Source organism: Nannobrachium achirus, assembly GCF_963921795.1.
Source record: "Nannobrachium achirus genome assembly, chromosome: 4".
Lineage (NCBI taxonomy): Eukaryota > Metazoa > Chordata > Actinopteri > Myctophiformes > Myctophidae > Nannobrachium > Nannobrachium achirus.
In genome coordinates this window covers 37950445-37973270 of record NC_137813.1, presented here as the reverse complement: position 1 = coordinate 37973270, position 22826 = coordinate 37950445, and the positions used below count along the sequence as shown (strand labels likewise).

General features: G+C 44.3%; 1 protein-coding gene across 1 annotated transcript in view; it reads left to right on the top strand.

The window, feature by feature from the left end:
• The first annotated feature begins 669 nt into the window (after positions 1-669).
• ngfra (nerve growth factor receptor a (TNFR superfamily, member 16)) overlaps positions 670-22826 on the top strand; it is a 45689-nt gene continuing 23532 nt past the window's right edge. The window contains exons 1-3 of the mRNA XM_080724143.1: positions 670-799; positions 5984-6149; positions 20932-21294. Coding sequence (XP_080580269.1) covers positions 731-799; positions 5984-6149; positions 20932-21294 — 598 coding nt within the window. The 5' untranslated portion in view covers positions 670-730. The remainder of the gene's footprint in view (positions 800-5983; positions 6150-20931; positions 21295-22826) is intronic.

The window sequence follows — 22826 nt, the reverse complement described above, 5'->3', positions numbered from 1 at the left end:
GCTCTCGGTGCCTGAACATGAGCATCATAAAGCACACACCAGCAGCACAGAGATTTAAACATGCATTACATTAGAAAATGTAACACAAATGTACTGCCGTTAAAGCAAGCTCATAGAATTAAAGCCATGGATATTCAGGGAGACAACTTTAGGTTAATTCGTGGTGCACGAGTGAGATGTGCTCTGCAAGATAATTAGCAGGATGGGAGATGGGGAGGGAGAGAGAGATAAAGAGAGAGGGGTGAGAGAGAGGGGAGAGAGAGACATAGGGAGGGAGAGAGCGAGGGAGAGAGAGAGAGAGAGAGTGAGAGTGAGAGAGACATAGGGAGAGAGAGAGAGAGTGAGAGAGAGAGAGAGAGAGAGAGAGAGAGAGAGAGAGAGAGAGAGATGGGGGTGGCTGGGGGTATCCGCCTAGATAGATACAGTCTTCTTACTGCAGAAGTAACAGTAGTAATCAGTGAGAGTGGACGTGCCGCTCTCTTCTGTTAACGCACGACTCACGCCTCCTCCTCCTCCGCAGTGCTGGACAGCGCTCTGCTCTGCTCTGCTGCGTACAGGACAGGACAGCCTAGGGACGCTCCAGAGAGCGCGCCGTGCACTACACTACACTACTGAGGAGCATGAGACACGCACCACGGACCCATTGATAAAACACCACCACTGGAATTATAAAATGCACACTTCGGCTTCCGATCACCACTTCGCTTCCTCTGTTTAGCTCTATCTGTTTATGTCACACCACCAGCAAGCAACGCAACGCACCATGAGTACCTTATCGCTGGTGTTTATTTGTGGAGTGGTAAGTACTCTCTACTACTCTGCGTGCGTGATTTCACAAGATTAATAATAGTAAAATGAGAGATGTTTAATTTTGAGAGCCATGTCTATTGCATGATTTGTTTTACCTAAATATTATGCTAAATCAGAGTTAGGCTGAGTGGGCTTGGCAGGGGTTCCCTGCCGCGCGTTGCCTACAGTAACCTATAGCGATTACCAATTAGACACGGTAGTCAAGTCAGCGTGCTGGGGAAGACGATGAAGACGCGCGTCTCTAGTGAGCTCATTAGTATTTAGACTGTAAAAGTCGGGTATTGCTGTGTCTGTGTGTGAAGAGTTGAATGGCAATTTTGTTTAACATTCTGCTCCATTCAAGAATCCATCGTGTGGCAGGTGCTTTGGTCCATTGACTCATATTGGATAGCTGTTGTATGGCTGACTCTGACTCTGAATGAGTGAGTAGGGAGTAGGCTAACTGTCATCTAAACTCATCATTCTTGTGATGATGAAATTAGAAAAGAGGACACACAGTTTGCGTGAAAGTATTCTCAGAGTGGATTCCAGGGACTCTGTGGGTTCCTTTATGGGGTCTAAATTGACCCATACAAGTCTGTAACTCTGACAGTGTACAAATGGAACGGGTTCATTTGGTTCCATTTGTAGCCTACACTGTCAGAGTTAAGGGGAGACCTTAACATTTGAAAGTTTGAGAAACACTGGTATAAAGGATAGTAGGCTATTTCTACTCATTGACACAACTAACTAACTGATTGATTGATTGATTGATTGATTGATTGATTGATTGATTGATTGATTGATTGATTGATTGATTGAACAATTATAAAGACAAGGATGATGATGATGATGATGATGATGATGATGATGATGATGATAATGGTGGTGGTGGTGGTGGTGGTGGTGGTGGTTATGATGATGAAGACCAAACACCAAACTTGGGGATGGAGGTCAGGTCACTCATGTCCACTAAGAGTCTTGACATGTGTATGGCAGCTGGTCTAATTACATTCTGTATAGCTCAGTCATCATGTGAACAGCCCCGCGTGTTAACGGGACACTGTTATGACAGCTGGTGTACAGGGTGCTGACACATGGGATGCTTTTTTGGAGACTTACATTTTACAAGATAAACTCTCCAAATGACTATGAAATTGAGGAGAGTACATGCTGAGCAGCACGGCTGCCTGGACCGATGTGTGCGTGTGCGCGCATGTGTGTGTGTGTGTGTGTGTGTGTGTGTGTGTGTGTGTGTGTGTGTGTGTGTGCTCGCACGTATGTGCGTGCGTGGGTGTGTGTGTGACACAGCATCTGTGTTTGTGTGCTCCGATTATATGTGGCACTAAATCATCTGCTTAGAAATGACAGGGATGAAGAGAGACGGGAGTTGGCACCCATCGGAGGAAGACTGTCACTCTTTTTTGCTGACATAAGTCATTCCCAAACAGATACTGTGTACAGCAGACATCCTCTCAAGGCACTTCATTTGCAATGCAGTGATTTCAAAGCAGTTATTTTCAACGCCAGCCACATTGAAATGAAATCAGGAGGAGGAGAGGGCTGGATGATGGGTTAGAAGACTGGTGTGGAGTGACGTGAGGAATAATAACACAGAGAAAGCAAAAACACGTGAAATAAACAGAGAGCTCCCACAGGTGAAAAACAGGAAGTGAAGGTAAATACATAAAGATAGGGAGAGAGAGAGAGAGAGAGAGAGAGAGAGAGAGAGGGAGAGACAGACAGACAGACAGAGGAGATAATTAAAAAGAGAGGACTGGAGAGAGTATGACAGAGATTGAGAACTGAGAGACTGAGAGGAGAGAGACAGGGCTGTACGTACATCTGTTTCTGAATGAAAACGCGGACGGCAGGCTGCTGAGAGAAGGAGAGCGGGAGAGAAAGGGAGCAAGAGGTAGAGAGAGAGAGAGAGTGGGGAAGAGAGATTGTGTGTCTGTGAAAAAGAGACAGAAAATATGCTTCAGCAAGCAAGAATAATAATGGAAATTAGTTTTTCTCTTTTTTTGTATAACGAGAGCCATAACACATGAAAGCATGTTTTTCATAGTTGCTGAAGTTCAGAATAAAGTGGTTCACTTTATTCAAATATGTTGCAACATGTCAGCATGCGCGTCTAAGCTCTTTTGCCAGAAAAGAGGACTTTGTACATCAGGGAGGAAAGAGAGTAACAAGAGGTATAAACAGAATGGCAACCACAGCGAGAAGAAAGAAAGAAAAGAAAAGAAAAGAAAAGAAAAGAAAAGAAAAGAAAAGAAAGAGGTGGCAAAGATTTCCTCTTTCTGGGAAAGCAGTTCAGGCCATAAAACAGAGGAGGAAGGATGAGCAGCAGGAAGTAATAGTAAATCATGGCAGTTAGGATTTTGGAGCCTTTCATTCATCGTGAATGGATGCAAATGACATGGCATGGAATAGACAGAGAAGACAGCAACTATTTAGGTAAAAATTAAATGAACAACAATGTATCAGTAGTCAATATGCAATGTGGTATTGGTCAATATTACATTTATCAGTGTTCAATATGTAATGTAGTAGTGATCAATATGCAGTGTATCACTGGTCAATATTCAATGTATCAGTGCCAGAACACAACAGCCTTGAAAGAACCTGAACAGCTAGGGTTCAAAGAGGGACCTCCCCCACCCATGTTACATTTACAGGCAACAAAGTTTCTATATCAGCCTTTTAGCCCTTGACCCAAAAGAGAAATTAAACGTTTGCCCGGGACCGAAAAACTAGTGAAAATAGCAGATCTACAAGTGCACAACGCGTCACTTCGCGCATGTTGTGAGCTTTTAGATAAACTATTTTCACTACTTCTTACACTTGTTTTCTAATCTAATGTATGGAATTAATTTGATTTATTCATGAAATTACTTCGAAAATTCATTGCATTTCTCTTTTTAAACATGAAAGATTTTGCTTTTTTGGTAATGTTTTTAAAATGTTTTGAAATAACAATAATTAAAAATGTGTCCACGAGCCACAAATGACCCACTGTTTGGCAACCAGTGTTCTGTATAACACATGCTATCTAGTGCTATATCAACAGTGCAGCCTCATTGTGGACACTGTGTGGACAGAGAGGTAATGAGCCAGAGAGTGATGATCAGGGAGATACAAACCGGGGAGGAGTATGCGTGTGTGTGCGTGTGCGTGTGAGTGTGTGTGTGTGTGTGTGTGTGTGTGTGTGTGTGTGTGTGTGTGTGTGTGTGTGTCTGTGCGTGTGTGTAAGAGAGAGAAGAAAGGAGACGGATTCAAACTTGGTTCTCACAGCTTCTCTCACATCTAATCAAGAAGGAAGGGCCGTTGTATCGTGTTGTATGGCTGCTTTCATGGCTCCTGCTGTGGCAACAGGTTTCCGTCAGTTTGATGTGCATTTTGGGGCGTTTGTTTGTAGGTTTTAGCCCGTGGCCTTTTACCAAAGTGTGTCTGATATAGGTGCAGACAGGATGATTGATGACGAATGGTGATAAGCGGTCCGACCTAAGGAACAGGTTACACACCTGGCTGTAATTTTCACAAATAATGTTTTGTGGTTGTGTAAGTCAGTCTTGGCCATGTTTTAAGTGTATGTGTGTTTGTGAGCATGTATGAATGTGTGTACACACGTGTGTGTGTGTGTGTGTGTGTGTGTGTGTGTGTGTGTGTGTGTGTGTGTGTGTGTGTGTGTGTGTGTGTGTGCATGTGTGTGTAAGGGGTGACCAGATCAAGTTCATATAATGCCCAATCTCTCGCTGTTTTGCCTGATTGGAATATGCAAATAGGCGACTTGCGACCACGCCCTAAAGGGCGAGGTTGCGCCAATTCTTGGCCATCTGGCCCGTGATGTATATCGGACCAGTTACAAATATATGGAGATCCATGTACTATATAGTACATCCCTTTTATGCCCATACATGGAGATCCCTGTCTGAACCAGCCGCACAGATATGGGCTGTCTTCCTCCATATATGGGCATTCCCATATGAAGTCCTGTTAGATGTGGGCTTAATATTGATGACATCAGGGATCTCCATATATGGGCATAAAAGGGATTCTGTTAGAGTGGTTCCCATGAAATCACAACATACAATATTTTGTATGCCCATATATGGAGATTGCTATCTGAACTAGCCACACAGATATGGGCCATGTCTTGGCCATCTGGCTAGTGATATGACATCAGGGATCTTCATATATGGTGCATAAAAGGGATTCTGGGGAATACCCATATATGGACTTTTACATAGGTGATGTCACCTGTGATGTCACAGTGATTGTCAAGGGAACCAACCCATAGACTGTAAAAATGTGTACACACATGTCTACACGGACGTGGACAAGCTGTGACATTTCTCATGGTAAACCTCGGGCGCAATTAATTGTCGAAGTTGACACAAATTATTCACCAAAAAAAGTTATGGACCCTATATACTTAGTTGACTTCAGTCCCCTCTCTTTTCCTTCTATACCAATTCTCTTCACAAAAAAAATAGCGAATCTACAAACGTAGACTTTCACTGAATTATTGCCCCAGAATGGTAAACTAGGATTCATGTGGTTAAACGTTCGCTGCATGTAAAAATGTGTCAACATACAGTATCAGCCTGGCTCAGTCTACTTGGATGGATACAAATCTGTGTGTGACCGACCCCTCACTGTGACTGTCTGTCAGTACTAGGGCATTCACGAATAGTGATTTTTAGTATTCGAATTATTCAACCTCAAAGTATTCGAATAGTCGAATATTCGACAGGACTGGCCAAACTGACCAAACTGTCAAATATTAAGTAAGCAAGAGGCGAACATTGTGAAAATAGCAGATCTACATGCTCACAACGCCTCGCGCTGCGAGGCATTGTGAGCATGTAGATCTGCTATTTTCACGATATTTATCTGCGGAACCGAGTCACATTAAATGTAATACCTAGAATTCCAAGTGCTTGTCAGGGTTCTTATGACTTCCTATCAAGCCAAGCTTTATAAACCATGAAGAAATATATATATATTTTTAAAGACAAAACAATAAATTAAAAAATGAATATTCGACTTCGGTGAACAAACTCGAATAGTGACTTTGATATTCGAATATTCGAATAGTCGAATATTTGGTGAATGCCCTAGTATGTATGTGTGTGTTTTACGCTATGAGATAGCCTTCTGTTCCAACCCACCACTGTCCCAACCTCGGCAGGTGGGGTTGGTGCTGGCGTCTAAGACGGAGCGGGCGGTGCTGCTTCCGTGTGACTCAGGCCAGTACACCAGTGGTGGAGGAGAGTGCTGCCAGGAGTGTCCACCTGGAGAAGGAGTGCAGAAGAAATGTGGCGCTAAGCAGACCGTCTGCGGCCAATGTTTGGACAGTGAGTAGAGACACACACACACACACACACACACACACACACACACACACACACACACACACACACACACACGCATGCATATACACGCGTATGCATGCATGCACATGCATATTCTTAAGCTTAATTCTCAATTTCCCAATAGATGGATGGTCCCTGAAAACATTCTCATACTGTATCAACTGTAGGCCTACACACACACCAAAACTGGTGTACTGTATAGAAACACATGTTCATGGAAATCTCCCCCTCAAGGCATGACTAACACACATACTGTACACAGACTTACTGTACACACATTCTGTACACCCACACACACTTTCACACAATAATGCCTACACATGTGCTGTGTGCACACACGCACGCACGCACGCACGCACGCACGCACGCACGCACGCACGCACGCACGCACGCACGCACGCACGCACGCACGCACACACACACACACACACACACACACACACACACACACACACACACACACACACACACACACACACACACACACACACACACACACACACACACACACACACACAGTATACAATATACATCCAAATTACATGCATACTTGCACAAACACGTCGAGGCAGATCAAGTTCTCCGTTCAAAACAAAAACAGCATAAAACAAACTGAACGTAATTGTCCAATTTGCTCATTAGTACTAAAGTGCTGTGCCTTTTTACCAAATGTCCCAAAAAACACAGACGCAGATTTTTTTGTTTGATGGTCCCAAAGTGGGCCCAAATGTCCTCACTTATACAGCTGGGCTCAGGGCTGTGAACCATTAGCACTGATCATACAGAATGGGGACGGGAGAAGTGCCAACACCACAATGTCCCACAGACCAACTAGTGGGCTTTCATCATGCAAACAAACATCTCACTCAATGTTAACGTCCACTCACAGCAGAATCCTCTGTGTTAATTTAACTCTGGGAGTGTACAAATGGAACCAAATGGACCCATAAAGGTTCCATTTGTTTTGAGGGTCCATTTGGTTCCTAAATATCAGTCATTTAGTTGGGGACCCCTGGAACCCTAAAGGGTCCATTTGGTTCCTAAATATCAATCATTTAGCCGGGGACCCCTGGAACCCTATAGCAGTGTTTCCCAACGTTTTTTCTGCCAGGGCACACTTTTTCATTGCCAAAAGATCCCAGGGCACACCTAGATATACTGTGCGTCTTGCCGTCTCTTCAGGAAGTAGCTTCCGTCAGCAACAGTGTTTACACTGGTGAAGGAATCTCCCCCAATCCTGGTCTATAAATGACGGGATGAATCTACGGATTCGTATCGGCGAGGCGGAGGTGGTCGCGGTGGTCGTGCGGCCCCGTTCTTGTGGTCCGCGGCGACTCCGGGCGAAAAAAGGCCAAAAAAAGCAATACCACTACTGACCAGTAGTTGAGCAACTTCCATAGTATAGCTTTAAATTATTACTTCAATGTCAAATTTCAAAGGGAACACCAAAGCATCTCAAAGGGCACACCAAAGGTCCGCGGCACAGTGGTGGAGATCCACTGCCCTATAGCACCCTTTGCCCTTTCAGAAGGTGCTTCAGACTCGTTGTCGGCCCGCTTAGTAAACGCCAAAGAAAACGCCTCATAGAACCATTGCATAGCTCAGGAGGAGGACTGGAATACCAGAGTATACTGCCACAGGCTGTAATGTACTGTACAATGAATGTTCATTTAACTCTGAGAATGTAAAGATGGACCCATAAGGGTGCTCTATTTTGAGTCTGAGCAATTCCTAAAGGTTATTTGAAATGTAATCCTTAAAGGACCATTTCACCTCAGGGACAAGCAGGTCTTATTTTATTGTAGTTTGGGACATGATCAACACAATCCTGAGTTATTTTTTGTGTTCAATCTGTGTTTTTAGATATTTTAGTATTTCAGCATGCTACAGCATGCTACAAAGCATCATATGATGCAAAATGCATCATATGATGCTTTGTAGCTTGCTGAAATACTAAAATATCTAAAAACACAGATTGAACTCAAAAAATAACTAAGGATTGTGTTGATCGTGTCCCAAACAACAATAAAATAAGATCTGGTTGTCCCAGAGGTGAAATGGTCCTTTAATGTCAAATCAGCCTGGTTCACACAGCATATTGTGTTGTAAATGTGGTGGGTTTTAAAATCATCCAAAGTCAGACCACTTCAGTCATTTGATGCCTTCCGGTGCGTGTCGATATATTACACTAATAAACTCTCACAAGATGTAATCCAATGGTGCTTATAAACAAGAACTGCAATAGGAAAGGCGTTTCACACCAAGTACCTCGTTTGAAATAAACACATCTTCAAGAAAAACAGTTCAATGTAATCAAAAATGGAACATATGATTGCTTGCAGGGTGGTGTCAAAATATTTATGCGAAGAAAATCAGTTCTCAATTTTGGTGAAATCTTGCTGGGTTCAAGTTGGTATCCTAGGATTATCTGAGATTTTCAGATATAAGAATGGGATATTGTGTAGGAAATTTCCCAGCCTGTCTTATTTTCAAATAAACTGGAATTAGGGCGAAGGGCAGGATGCCAATTCAGGTAAACAATAGTACACTGCCACAGGCTAAATAAAAAATAAAATAAATAAAATAACTGCAAGTTATGTATATTACTGTACTATCTTATACATTTTACATACATGTATAAGATAGTATAGTATGGTAAATATACATATATGACCCTTTGGTCTTGGGTACAGTTTAGAGTAGACAACTGTCTCCTCGTGGAGTCTCCAGTCACCAGTGGTGGACAAAGAACTCACATGTTTTACTTAAAGGAGCTATAGTCCACTTTTTCATTGTAGGGCCGACACTTTGTTTACATCCTAGTCTATAGACTAGAATGTAAACAAAGTGTCGGTCTGACAATGGCCAAAATGATTATTTTATCATTATTTTACGCTTTTTGTGGTCATTTTTGAATAGAAACACATATATGAAGCTTATTTTTCAAAAAATATTTTCGAAACATTATTTTTATTTTAGCATCCGTTTAAAAAAAAAGTTGACTATAGCTCCTTTAAGTAAAAGTATCAATACTGCAATGTAGAAACACTCCGTTATACATTTCTGTTACCGCCCTCATACTGTAGTGTAGGTAGAATAAAAGTGCGTTGTGACCGTGCCCTAAAAAGTAAAGGTACGGAATTCAAAATGTACAAAAAGTACAAAAGTATTGGTATCACACAAAATATACTTTAAAGTACCAAAAGAAGAAAGTACTTTAAAGTATTTATGTAGAATGTCCCGTTTCACAAGATTTCAAATGTATAAAAAATCTTTTGAAAATAGCAGATCTACAAGCTCACGATACGTTGCATTGTGAGCTTTTGGACCGGCTATTTTCAAATGGCCAAAATGTACATAGGGCTGAAGTGGTTAATGTTTGTTTTGTAATAATAATCAAAATCTAAAAAGTAATTATTAACTAAAGTCGGAGTAAAAGTACAATATTTGTCTCTGAGATGTAGTGGAGTAGAAGTAAAAGTGAAAGTTTAATACTCCTGTAAAATACCTAAAAACTGTACTCAAGTACAGTACTTGAGTAAATGTATGTTACTTTACAGCACTGTCAGCCGCTCCTTTTGATGTGACAGTGAGGAGTTTCAGTGGAAGGGCAGGAGGAGCACGCTATCCCTGCCAGTTCCGCTCCCTGTCCAACAGATCAACCTGTAGGAGTTGCTATAGTGCAGTGATAGATCTAGAGATGGTCCTCCCTTGCCGGCTTCCCACCAGCAAACACAGCCAGTTGTATTAGTTGGAATACCCAGGCCAAGCCAGAGGCACCGTGTCGTCATCGAACCCCAGTATCCATGTTGGTGGACAGAAACTTTACACCTAAGCCACCTGGACACAATGTTACAAAACTGTCAAGACTAACTTGCCAAAGTAAAGTTAAACTAATTGAACGTAGCTCCTCGCGCCTTGCATCAACATTATCATACATTGGGTCATTCTGGATGTACTTCAGGAGGAACAGCAGAGAGTTGGATGGAAGACGAGGGGGTGGGGAGGAGGAGGAGGAGTAATTAAGCAAGAAATTCGACAAAAAACGACACCAATGACTGGAGCAGGAAATTAGTCGAGCGAGATCAAGAGGTGCCCGGTTTCTGCAGAGGCAAACAGAGGCGTGCTTCATGAGGGCCTGGACTTTGTCTTTGGTTCAATGTCACAAAGAATGCTCATCATACATAGTCTTCCCACAGTCCCACAGTAAACATCAGCGGTGCAGACGCCGTGCATGGCAAACATCCACTGCATCCAGGGGTGTCACAACAAGGGGGGGGGGGGAGTTGGACTGAGTTACTAGGGCCCAAAGTGGAGGGGCCTGGAATTGTTTTATACTTTAGCTATTGAAAAATAGCAGATCTACAAGCTCACAGCGCGGCACCGAGTGCCGCACTGCAAGCTTGTAGATCTGCTATTTTTTAAAAGTCGTGAAAATGTGTGCAAATCTTTGAATATATGTATTTTTTAAGCGAACATTTTGCTTCTGGGGGGTCTCTGGAACTAAATATGTTTAGGGGTCCTTCACATGAAAAAGTTTGAGCACCATTGACATAGAAACAGGTTTTTCAAAAAACCTTCGAAGGATTTGAAACATTCCAAGACTTGCACAAATGTTCACAGTAAAAAAAGAAAAAAATATCTACAAGCTCGCAGCAGTGCCGCGCTGTGAGCTTAATGCGTAATAATGCGCTCCCAGTCTAAAATGGGTTAAACCCCCTCTCCCTATGAAGAACATTCATGGGGGGCCCGCAGTGAATCCTTGTACCCAGGGCCCAGAATTTGGTGCGACACCCCTGACTGCATCTTCCAGTGATGTGGTTGCTGCCAGAACACTGCAGCTTTTTCATGGTGGTTGTTTCTTCATCTGCTCCTCTTCTTCCCAGCCTCCCTCTGTTTCCCTGCACCGCTCCTCATCCAGCCTCCCTCTGTTTCCCTGCACTGCTCCTCATCCACACGGTGTTCTGCCCCTCCTCAGTCGGTGTGACTCATCCACTGTATTAGGGACTAAAATGGGATTAGAGTGCTGGGCACCAAAGGGCCAGACGTGCTCATTCATCATGCATACTGTTACATCGATGCATCTTTACTCGTTTGATCCTGCTGATTAAACCCCATTGAACATAGCTATTGTGCCTCTGAGACAGGAACAATTATCTTGTGCTGAGAACGAGATACAGAAAAGCTACAGTATTCGCCTGACGAACACACAGTCTATTACGATGAAATCCAGCCACTTTCCAGCACATGTATGTCCATTATTTTAATTGGTTTCGACATTGATTTGTTTTTTTATTAGTGGATGATGCAATGAATCTTAATCTACCTGCTGCATCTGAAAGCATTCATGCTGAACTAAGGCCTGAGAGGGTCTTATATGAAAGCCACAGGCTGACAACACAGAACCGTGCGTGAAAAACAAGAGCTATATCATCGTTGTCTGATGAAAACCTTGTATGTCCAAAACCGTTCGTTTTGCATTTATCATTTAAAAAATGATTTAAACTAGTGAAAACAGCCGATCTACAAGCACACAACGCCTCGCACCGCGAGGCGTTGTGTGCTTGTAGATCGGCTGTTTTCACTACTTTTGAGCCTTGTATGATGATGCTGGGCTTTACTTTGCGAAAGAACGTACAGATTTGAAACTTGGAGATACAAGGTTTCCACCCGACAACGAAGATATGGACATTAGTTGTGTCACTAGTTCTGAAGTGCATATATGAATAATTAAACGGGGGAAAAAAACATTCAGCACAGCACACCCATTTCCTGTTTCACGTTTAAATATGGGGGAATCTTTATTTACCATGTCCCCTCTTAATTTGGCACTTCCTGTCAGCGTAACTCTCCTTCTCCATCATGCTTGGGTCTAGACGGCTGCCCGTGTCAGCAGTCCTGAAATATTTATCAGTCCTTTCCACTTCTCCGTGCCTGTCACGGGAGACAACACAACCGGAGCTGCCTCACTTAGTGAACCATTCAAAGAGCTCGCCAAGCAAACTGACTGGCGGGTGGGTGGGTGGGTGGGTGAGTGGGGGTCCGCGAGGTTTGGCAAGAGAAAAGACAGAGCCCCCGCTGCTCACTGGAGCGTTTAAGAAGTGCTCTCGCTAACTGGGGTTCAGTGGGGATTCAAGGCGGATCGGAGGGGGAAAGTAGAATCGCAGCCTTCTTCCTTACGCTGAAGATTGAAACAGAGCGCCTCGAATGGCCTCCCACTGTGGAGAGACGGAAATGAGACTTCCCTCTGACAGGTCCTCTGAGACCGTGGCCATGGAAGCTACCTTCCTACTCTGCTGACCCCAGCAGTAGGACCACAAAAAAAAAAGGCAAGGCATTGCTCAATCAGGGATGCAGGGGCTGTTGATTGTTATGTTATACAATTTCCTCCGCTAGGACCCCTAATTTTGTGATTTGTTAATCTCTACAAACATGTGTTTTGAATCAGGGGTGAATCGATCAAAAGCCGATGAAGCGAAGCCATAATTACGCCCAGAAACGTTTCAAGTTTACAAGACAAATAAAGCCGTCACGCAGGTTTTCAAATGCTGTTAATCTGGTGCATTGAAACCGGAGTCAGGGGGAGGTCAGTTGTGTTACAGTAAAGACAACAATGATGCCTGTGCTGACAGGTAACCATAACACACTCAGATACTCTACACAGTTCTGTAAGACAGTGGTTCTCAACCTTTTCAGGCCGCGACTCCCAAAATAATAATATTTTAACTGGGGACCCCCCCAGTTACGAGCACTAAGAGTTGACACAGATCTATTGTGAAAATAGCAGATCTACGTGCTACCGGTACATGTGAGCACGTAGATCGGCTGTTCTCAAAATTTCTGCCTCTAATATTTGACAATTTGGCCAATGTTTAATTAGTCATTTTAGAGGTATTAAAAAGTCCTTAAATAGTCACTTTAGAAACGTGCAGATACCCTCTATACACTTCAACTTTATGTTGGTTTGTTTACTGTTGAGAAAGAAAACAATGTTGCACATTAAGTTAATCATTTGGGGGACCCCCCAAAATAATTTGAGGACCCCCCTGGGGGTCCCGACCCACAGGTTGAGAACCACTGTAGTAGTAGAGTAGTAGTAGTACAAAGTAGAAAGGGTGGGTCTCCAGCAAAATGTGCTGATTGTGAAGAACATGGGGGCCAGTTTCAAGGCCACTCAAACGTACATTATTGATGACACTAATGGGGTTGAAGCACATCAGTGTTTGTAAAGGGGGGGGGGGGGTCTTCACTGGCTGAAGTGGCACATTTGTAGTGCTGTGCACCCCCCAATGCGCGGCCAACCCTCCCCCACGCATACCCAACAATACCTGATTTACAGTATACTTGGTTGCGCGCCGCGTCGCACATTGACGATATCCGATCTACAAGGTCACAATGCGCCGCAGCGCTACTCGTTGTGAGCTTGTATGTGCGACACCGGGGTGCAACTGAGTGTAATTCAGGCTTTATCGTTTGTTACTGTAAATAGTACGCTCATTAAGACCCAGTGGACCCTGTTCAATGTAAGACCATTACCGTACATGCCATGGTGGGTCATCTTTTATGGACTGTGACATTTATTATGCACAGCACTGTATGGGGCAGCAGGATTCCTGATGGCCACTTATTTACTCCTCTCCCACTCACGCATGAATGTACTGGCACATGCGCATGCAAACGCAAGCACACACACACACACACACACACACACACGCACGCACGCACGCACGCGCGCGCGCACACACACACACACACACACACACACACACACACACACAAATGCACATTTTCTTTCCCTGTGTCTGTTGAACATTCAGTGCATATGGTCACATTTAGACATGTTTATACACAAGGACGGCAATGAGATTCATGCACGCAAGCTAAAATTAGCTGTAAAGCATGTGCACCGTGGGGTTGCTGTAAAGAACGAGACCTTGTTACTGGTTAAGCCTGAGTGAAATGAAAACAACAGTTTCGAGCTCACAACCTCAAAGTCATAATTTAACAATCTGTCATTTTTGTCAGTCCATTTTAAACATGCATGCTATACTTTACAGTACAGCGTGAAGCCATTCTTCACTGCTACCTCTGCTTCCCTACATGGCCATGGATTGTTGAGAGACTGTCTGGCTATGAAAGTCTTTGATGTCACCTTTCTATAGAGCAGTGGTTCCCAGAGGTTGTGCCAAGTCACACTGGTGTGCCTTAGGAGTTTGTGACTACCATGCATTATTATTGCAATATACACTATACAACTATACACAAAGTTTGTAATAATTATTATGATTTTACTTACTATTTCAGTCATTTGTGCACATTTGTTTCCCAACTTCTATGCCCTAAAATATTTTAACCACTTTCAAACCGGAGGTATGTCATTTTTTTTTTACATTTATTTCAAAAACATTTTCTAAAATAGCAGCTCAGCCGTCACAAATGTCACAGCTGAGCTCACATTTTCTAGCCTGACACTCAGCCTGAATTGACATTTCGTTTCACTTCATCGCCAAAACAAAAAAATTAAAGGGGTGTGGCTAACGATTCAGGGTCTGGAACTAGGCTACACATTTTCTATTTTGCTACAGGTGTGCAGTGTGTGAGATTTTGACTGGCTCATTGGTGTACACCAAATGTTTGAAAACCACTGCTATAGAGTGATCTGAATCATGTCTGTATAGTGAACACATACGCAACCACCACACACACCAGTTAGCCTGGTCTCCATGATCTGCCTGCCTCACTCTAGTGGGTTCTAGAGGCAGTCAACATCACCAGTCATGTTTGGACCAGTTTTAAATGGTGTTTGGACTTCCAGCCCACCTTCAAAGAATTCAATAGTCAGAAGAATCAGTTGAGTAAACAGTGCTACAGTAAAACCCTGAGTGCTTATTTAAAGATGGACCCTCAGGCAGCCGTCATTGTCGCGTGCGCGGTTTTGCCAAAGAACCTAAGCACAACGGTGGTAGCCTGACTGCAAGCGCCAGACTCAATCACACACTTCGTTTTGGGATTGAGTCTGAGCCTGGGGACGGAGATTCTACTTCAGCGGGGGCGGGGTAAAGCCTATTGACGTCACACACACACACACATACACACACACAGCCCCGTGTGTCGCCGACGGCGACACGGCGTGACATTGCAAAAATACGTTATTTCTCATAACATATTATATGACTGCATGTTTACGTTAGTGCAAAATGGTATTAAAACGTAATGAAACGGCACTATAGAGGGTATGCACGTCCACTGGGACCCGCCCCCTAATTTAGACTGAGTGGCAAAACATTGAGCAGCATGGAGCATTGGAGTTTGGAAGTGCTAGTTGCAAATCACTCAACGGCCTTGCATACCACCTGTTTCTAATTTGCACATAATGCAGGAGGCAGCAGGATGTTGTGTTGTAGAAAACGAGTGCTTCCAAACTCTGACACAGAGTGTCTTGACAGAAAGTAGCTCATAACATGCCTATGGTGGATTTTTATGAAACAAAAACTTTGTAGATAGAAAGAGGATAATTCAAGCTTTCAGTACAGCCGCAATGTTGGTGAGTTAACTTTGTTTAATACAATCAGATAGGACTTTTCTTTTTGGATGTATGGGCTGTCAATGGTAGAAATTAGTGTTTTGCCACTCAGTAGGCGTGTTCCCACATAACTTCCAGCAACAGTGATGTCACGCGCATACCCTCTATTGTATTGTTTATTAAAAGAATTCGAGTCGAGTCTGACTCCGCCATGACAGTTTTCACGGACCAATCAGAGTCCACGAGCGGCTCACGTGGGCAGAAGAGCACCAATCAGAGTCCACTATGGAATCTCACGTGGGCAGAACAGCTCCGAAGGGAGGGGGCTGGGACCGGACCAGCATACCACGTGCCTCAAGTCTACAGCCCTGATTGGCCCATTCAATGCGCCCGCTCTTCAGGCGCGCTTGAAATAAAATAAAATATCTCCGTGTTCAGTCCACACTACACACCACCCACCAACAGGGGGTGGTGATGTGCGGACTGAAGTATCAGGCTACAACGGTGGGGGCGCGGGGGGCTGCAAGGGAAAGGAGCGATTGTTTTCGGTGATGACGTCTCAGGCGACCATGAGCCACGTGAGACACCGCCGAGCGAGCATCAGTGAGCGAGTCGCCGTGCCGAGCGTTGCGACGGTCCCATTAGTTGACTCAGCGCCATTACCGAGTTATGTCACGATATGGACAGAATAGTAAATCTTTGTCCCCCCTGACTTCCGGCACCTACGTGCGGTGACGGTCCAAGTGAACACAGCGAAGCACTCCCTACCTCCTTGCCCACCACTGGCCCCCACCGTTGCGCTTAGGTTCGTTGACAAACGCCAGGTTGCCTCATTGTCAGGGTCCTTGCAGTCACTGCGTCTCTACGACCCATGATTCAGAAAATAGACAATCTATTTTCTAAGAATGTACTAAATGTTTTCAAAATCTTCACCTACCGGTATATGACATGCCCAAAATAGGGATGTGTCAGGGTTAAGTTGCTACCACTTGCTTGCCAGAGCAACACCAGGCAGGCAAAGCCAGCGCTGAGATAACGCTGCAGGGCTTTTCACACACAAACAATTTATGCTGTTGCTCAATGCAACCGCCACACCACTACTGTAGCACTTCTCATGCAACGAGCAAAGGTACAATATCGTTGTTGTTGTCGGGTGGAAACCTGTTTTTATTTATCATTTTAAAAATGATTTAAAATAGTGAAAATAGCTGATCTACAAGCACACAACGCCTCGCACCGCGAGGCATTGTGTGCTTGTAGATCGTCTATTTTCGCTAGTTTTGTGTGACGGTCTTGTATGATGAAGCGTTACTTTACGAAAAAAAATTATGGAACTACGAGGTTTCTGCCTGACAGTGATGATATACTTATCCAGATCCAATGCCAAACGCCCAAGAATTAGCTGGCACGTACACAGCTAAACACACGCATACACACAAACACACACGCACGCACGCACGCACGCACGCACGCACGCACGCACGCACGCACGCACGCACGCACGCACGCACGCACGCACGCACGCACGCACGCACGCACGCACGCACGCACACACACACACACACACACACACACACACACACACACACACACACACACACACACACACACACAAATAGATAGAAACTCGTGCTATGCTGTCTCACTCCAAGACAGAGTTAGATGATACAGTAGCAGTAAACAGCCAGCTGCTCTTTCAGTCTGAACCACAGGCCTCACAAGGTGACCGCTCTCATGTTCGCATCTGCATCGGGACGTCACCCACAAAGTAGAAGATGAGATTTAGTATGGAACACTCTCATTTCTGTATCTCTGTAGTTGTGCGCCGAACCATGTTATGGTATATGCTATATGTTCCTCTCATCCTCATCAATCTGTCACACACACACACACACACACACACACACACACACACACACACACACACACACACACACACACACACACACACACACACACACTCACACACACACACACACACACACACACACACACACGCTCCATGCATAATTAAGGAGGCATCCAATTATATCTCGAAATAATTCTATATTCCACATGCAATATTAATAGATTACATTGTGCCCCTAAGAACTCTGGGCACGAGCGGCCCACTTGGAGGTCATCGGCTCCACAGGAACGTGTTTCAATCCCGACCGATCCCGCCACAAACGTTCCTCAAGACCAACGCAGAAGTGTTGAGCATGAATGAACAGATTGGGGGTTACCCTGCAGCCAGCCCAGTCAGTGGCTGCTTCTGTCCAGCATCATTCATGTCACCTCACTGCAAAGTCTTGGAGTGTTAAAGGAGTCGTTCACCCCCAAAATATTTCCCATCCAGTACCATGTATTTGGGTCCCCATCTAGGGCCATGCGTTCGCATGATTTTTTTTTCGTAACGGCTATCTGGCAAGCCCCACCCTGGCAGCGTGTGATTGGCCTGCAACAGTCAAAGGCACTACAGTCCCTTTGAGCCGTATTGTCGATATGTCTACAAGTTATCTTTTCGACAACCCAACTCTACCCCTAACCCTAAACTTAACCTCCGTGGGGTGTAGCCAGAAAAAGTGGCACGACCGGGCCGCATGAATTGGAATCCTAGAGACCAATCCGCTAAGCCACGGAGGCAGGTGCTGGGAACAGCATTCTGTCTGTATTAGTAGGGGAGGAAAAGCCTCGCGTATGGGAGGGGCCTCGCGAGGCGCCACTCAAATGACACCTGGCCAATCACAGTGCGTCTTTTCCGTTACCTTTAGATATCACGCCATGCTTTCGGGTCGCCATCCGGAATCAATGGGGGTAAATTTACTATAATCACATTTTTGTCTGAATGCGACAAATATCTTAAAGATATTATTGAACTCAAGTCTCTATATGGCATGAGTAATCAATAGAAACAAGTCATTTTGGGGGTGAATTATACAAAAATACGACACAAGGTGTCGGTGTTTGAGCTTGCAGATCGGCTAGTTTCTGAGTCACAGACACAGTTATAATGACAAAGTAGGTGGACGTGCCGGCTTTGCAGTGCAGGACACTGCACAACCCTGTAGCAGTACTGTATGATATCTGTAAGATTCTTTACAGCTTTTTACAATGTAGCCAAGCAAGCACATGATCACGCCAAAGCAGCACAGTGATCTCTGAATGTAAAAACTTGTAACTGGTAAAACAGAGGCGTCAATTGGGTATGGCAAGGTAGGGAAGGTCAGGGGAAAAAAAATAATTCCTCATGCCTGTTGCTAAGGTATGGCAACATGACTGGTGTCTTGCACGCGCACCTTTGCACGCGGGCAAGACACCAGTCATGTTGCCATACCTTAGCTTTTGCTGAACTGGCGCCACTGTGGTAAAAATAAACCTAGCCTAATCTCTGTTGGCCTTACCCTCCTCCTCCTGACCCTTATATTGTAAATATCTTTATTTATTATTTGCACTGTTTTTGTTTTTTGCTGACGATATCTACTGCATAGTACTGTGTTCTATCCGTCTGTCATTCAATGTTATATGAGATACATAAAGGTTTCCTGTGTAAATAAGCCGAAAAGCTTACTAGGATCTCCTTTTAGTTGACCTTGTACCAGTGAAGTGCACTGTCATGAAACTGTACCTTTTCCTATGCAAACTTCTAATAAAGTCTTCAATCAATCAATCAATCAATCAATCAATCAATCAATCAATCAATCAATCAATCAATCAATCAATCAATCTTCAATCAATCAATGTAGGCCATCTCATCATTGCCTGTGTTATTAGCCACAGTCAGGGGATGTGTACCTGCCCGGCTCTTCCTGTGTATGATTTAGACTTAAGCAGTTTACTCAACGCGGCACAAACACACAGGGATCAATATCGTAATGAGCCCAGCAGGCTTTTGACTCAATCCCCCAACAAGAGCACCTTTCTCGCTGTCCCAGAGCACAAATCACTAAGAGCCCACTGGATCAATGTGTCCTCCGCCCCTCTAATGATGTGCAGTAAACATGATTAATGTCATTAAAGACTCCATCTCTCTGTTGTCCTGTTCGCTCCTCATATTCCCCCCGCTCTCCTCTGGCTCAACCTCTCTCTTCCTCCATCCTTGCCTCCATTCTCATGCACATCTCCTGGCCTCCCTTCTTGTCCTTGTCCCCAGGGGCGTCACAAGGGGGGGGGGGGGAGTGGGACTGATTTACTGGTGACCAAGGTGGAGGGGCCTTAATTACTTTATACTTTAGCTATTGAAAAATAGCACTGAGTGCTGTGCTGTGAGCTTGTAGGTCTGCTATTTTTGAAAAGTTGTGACAATGTGTGCAAGTCTTTGAATATATGTATTTTTTAAGCGAACATTTGTAACTCAAATTCCGCTTCTGGGGGTCCCTGGAGCTAAATATTTTTGAGATGCGGGTCCGTGGGAAAACACATATGATTTTGGGGGTCCTTGACATGAAAAAGTTTGAGCACCACTGACATAGAAATAGGTTTTTCCAAAAACATTAGGAGGATAGAAAGGAAAGATTTTTCAAAAATAGCAGATCAACAAGCTCGCAGCGCGGCACTGCTTGTATATCTGCAAGCTTTCATGATTATATATCTGCTATTTTTCAATAGTTAAAGCACAAAATAACGCAGTGAATCCTTGCACTGCAAGGCCCAGAATTTGGTGCGACACCCCTGCTTGTCCCCTTGCCTCGATACCCTTCTCATCCTCGTCTCCTTTGCTGCCCTCCTCCTCTAGGCCATTTACAATTACTTTATACTTTAGCTATTGAAAAATAGCACTGAGTGCTGTGCTGTGAGCTTGTAGGTCTGCTATTTTTGAAAAGTTGTGACAATGTGTGCAAGTCTTTGAATATATGTATTTTTTAAGCGAACATTTGTAACTCAAATTCCGCTTCTGGGGGTCCCTGGAGCTAAATATTTTTGAGATGCGGGTCCGTGGGAAAACACATATGATTTTGGGGGTCCTTGACATGAAAAAGTTTGAGCACCACTGACATAGAAATAGGTTTTTCCAAAAACATTAGGAGGATAGAAAGGAAAGATTTTTCAAAAATAGCAGATCAACAAGCTCGCAGCGCGGCACTGCTTGTATATCTGCAAGCTTTCATGATTATATATCTGCTATTTTTCAATAGTTAAAGCACAAAATAACGCAGTGAATCCTTGCACTGCAAGGCCCAGAATTTGGTGCGACACCCCTGCTTGTCCCCTTGCCTCGATACCCTTCTCATCCTCGTCTCCTTTGCTGCCCTCCTCCTCTAGGCGAGACCTTCTCAGAGAACTACAGCCACACCGAGGTGTGCAAGCCCTGCACCATGTGCACCGGCCTGATGCGCATGCAGACGCCCTGCACCGACTCCAACGACGCCATATGCGTGTGCGACTACGGCTACTTCTTCAGCGAGATGGCCGGCCGCTGCGAGCCGTGCACCGTGTGCCCGGTGGGCCAGGGCGTGCTGGCGCACTGCGACCACAACCACGACACCATGTGCGAGGAGTGCGTGGACGACACGTACTCGGAGCGCGAGAGCTCCCTGGACCCCTGTCTGCCCTGCACCATCTGCGACGAGGGCATCGAGATCGAGGTGTCGCCGTGCACGCCCGCCAGCGACTCTGTCTGCCACAGTAAGTCTGACACTTGCACACACACACGCATACACATCACCACAGCTTATTTGGGGGGTTACATCTATATCACAATATTTTCTTTCCAATGTGACTTGGACAACAGGTCAACGAGGGTGACTGTGTTTGAAGAGGCAGGGTCAGAGGGCAGCACATGGGTCAGAAGCGAGATCCTTAAAGCCTAGACTGAATGCTAGGCTTTAAAGTTTAAAGGTTCACAGAGGTCAAGAGTACACTAATACAATACACTGAATGGAAAAGGAAGCTGTAAATCTGGCCAGGGCAGGATGGGGCATGAAATTATAGAGTCAAGTTTCAAATCAGTGCGGGCATGATGTGTCTCACAGCCTCTGAGACTGAACTGGTGCTGTTAAAGCTGCAATCCGGGAATTATTTTAAAACGTTATATTAACAAATAGAGTGCCAGGTTTGTTAATTCCATATGACTAGAACATCTGCAGTGGTTGGAGCTGGAGGCGGTCTCCCTACCAGGGATGTAAATTAACTAAGTACCTTTACTCAAGTACTGTACTTAAGTACAGTTATGAGGTATTTGTATTTTACTTTAGTATTTCCAATTTCCAATACTTTTATTTCTACTTTACTACATCTTGGATCCCAGTACTTTTACCCCACAACATTTACATTTTACTCCACTAAAACTTTAGTAACTAGTTACTTTGTTGATTGATTATTATTATTACACAGCTTGGTTGAATGCTTCAATCTGATTGGTCAATCGCTGAAATCCGCAGTGTGTTATTTCTTGATAACAGGCCGCTCGCTCTACTGACCGATGCCTAATCAAAGGCTCAGAGCACCTGCTGCACTGCGTGAATTGTATGCTGTATCCAACATGATAGTGGGTTGGCTTAACAAAATTATCGAAACAAAGCGGATAAAAGCGCCAAACTTTTTTCGAGGCTTCTTTAGGACCTAACGATGGATTTTAGCCTTGGGTACCAAACTTTATTTTGAAAATTACCCATAGAATTATCCATATCAAGTTGGGCTCCCATCGACTTTCTATAAAGGAGGAAAATACCCAGGAAAAAAATCTGCTTTAAGTAGGATGTGAGGGGTCTAACTAGGGGTTTGTCATGATTCTGAATCCACTGCAAGCATTTGTTTTGCACAAAAAACTTTCCTTGGGCTAGAAATGGCCCCACAAAACGATGGTTTAGTGATGAGTCATCACTTTTCACAGTTTTTGGGTGTTTTTGTACATTCATTGTGTGCTTGTAGATCGGCTGTTTTCACTTGTTTAGGTCATTTTTAAAACGGAAAATGCAAAACGAACGGTTTTGGACATACAAGGTTTTCACCCGACAACGACAATAAGGGGAAATGAATCTGGAGAGCAAAGACGTACTCTAAGGTTCTCTCAGAGAGTGCCACGTCGCAACTGGACTTAAAGAATCTGTCAGCACCTGCTGCAGTGCACTGGACACACTAGTAGCAGATGGTGGTGGACTGGTCGTAGATTCATGTCCTAATGTGCTGCCTGTCATACAGACATAGGAACCAGCTGG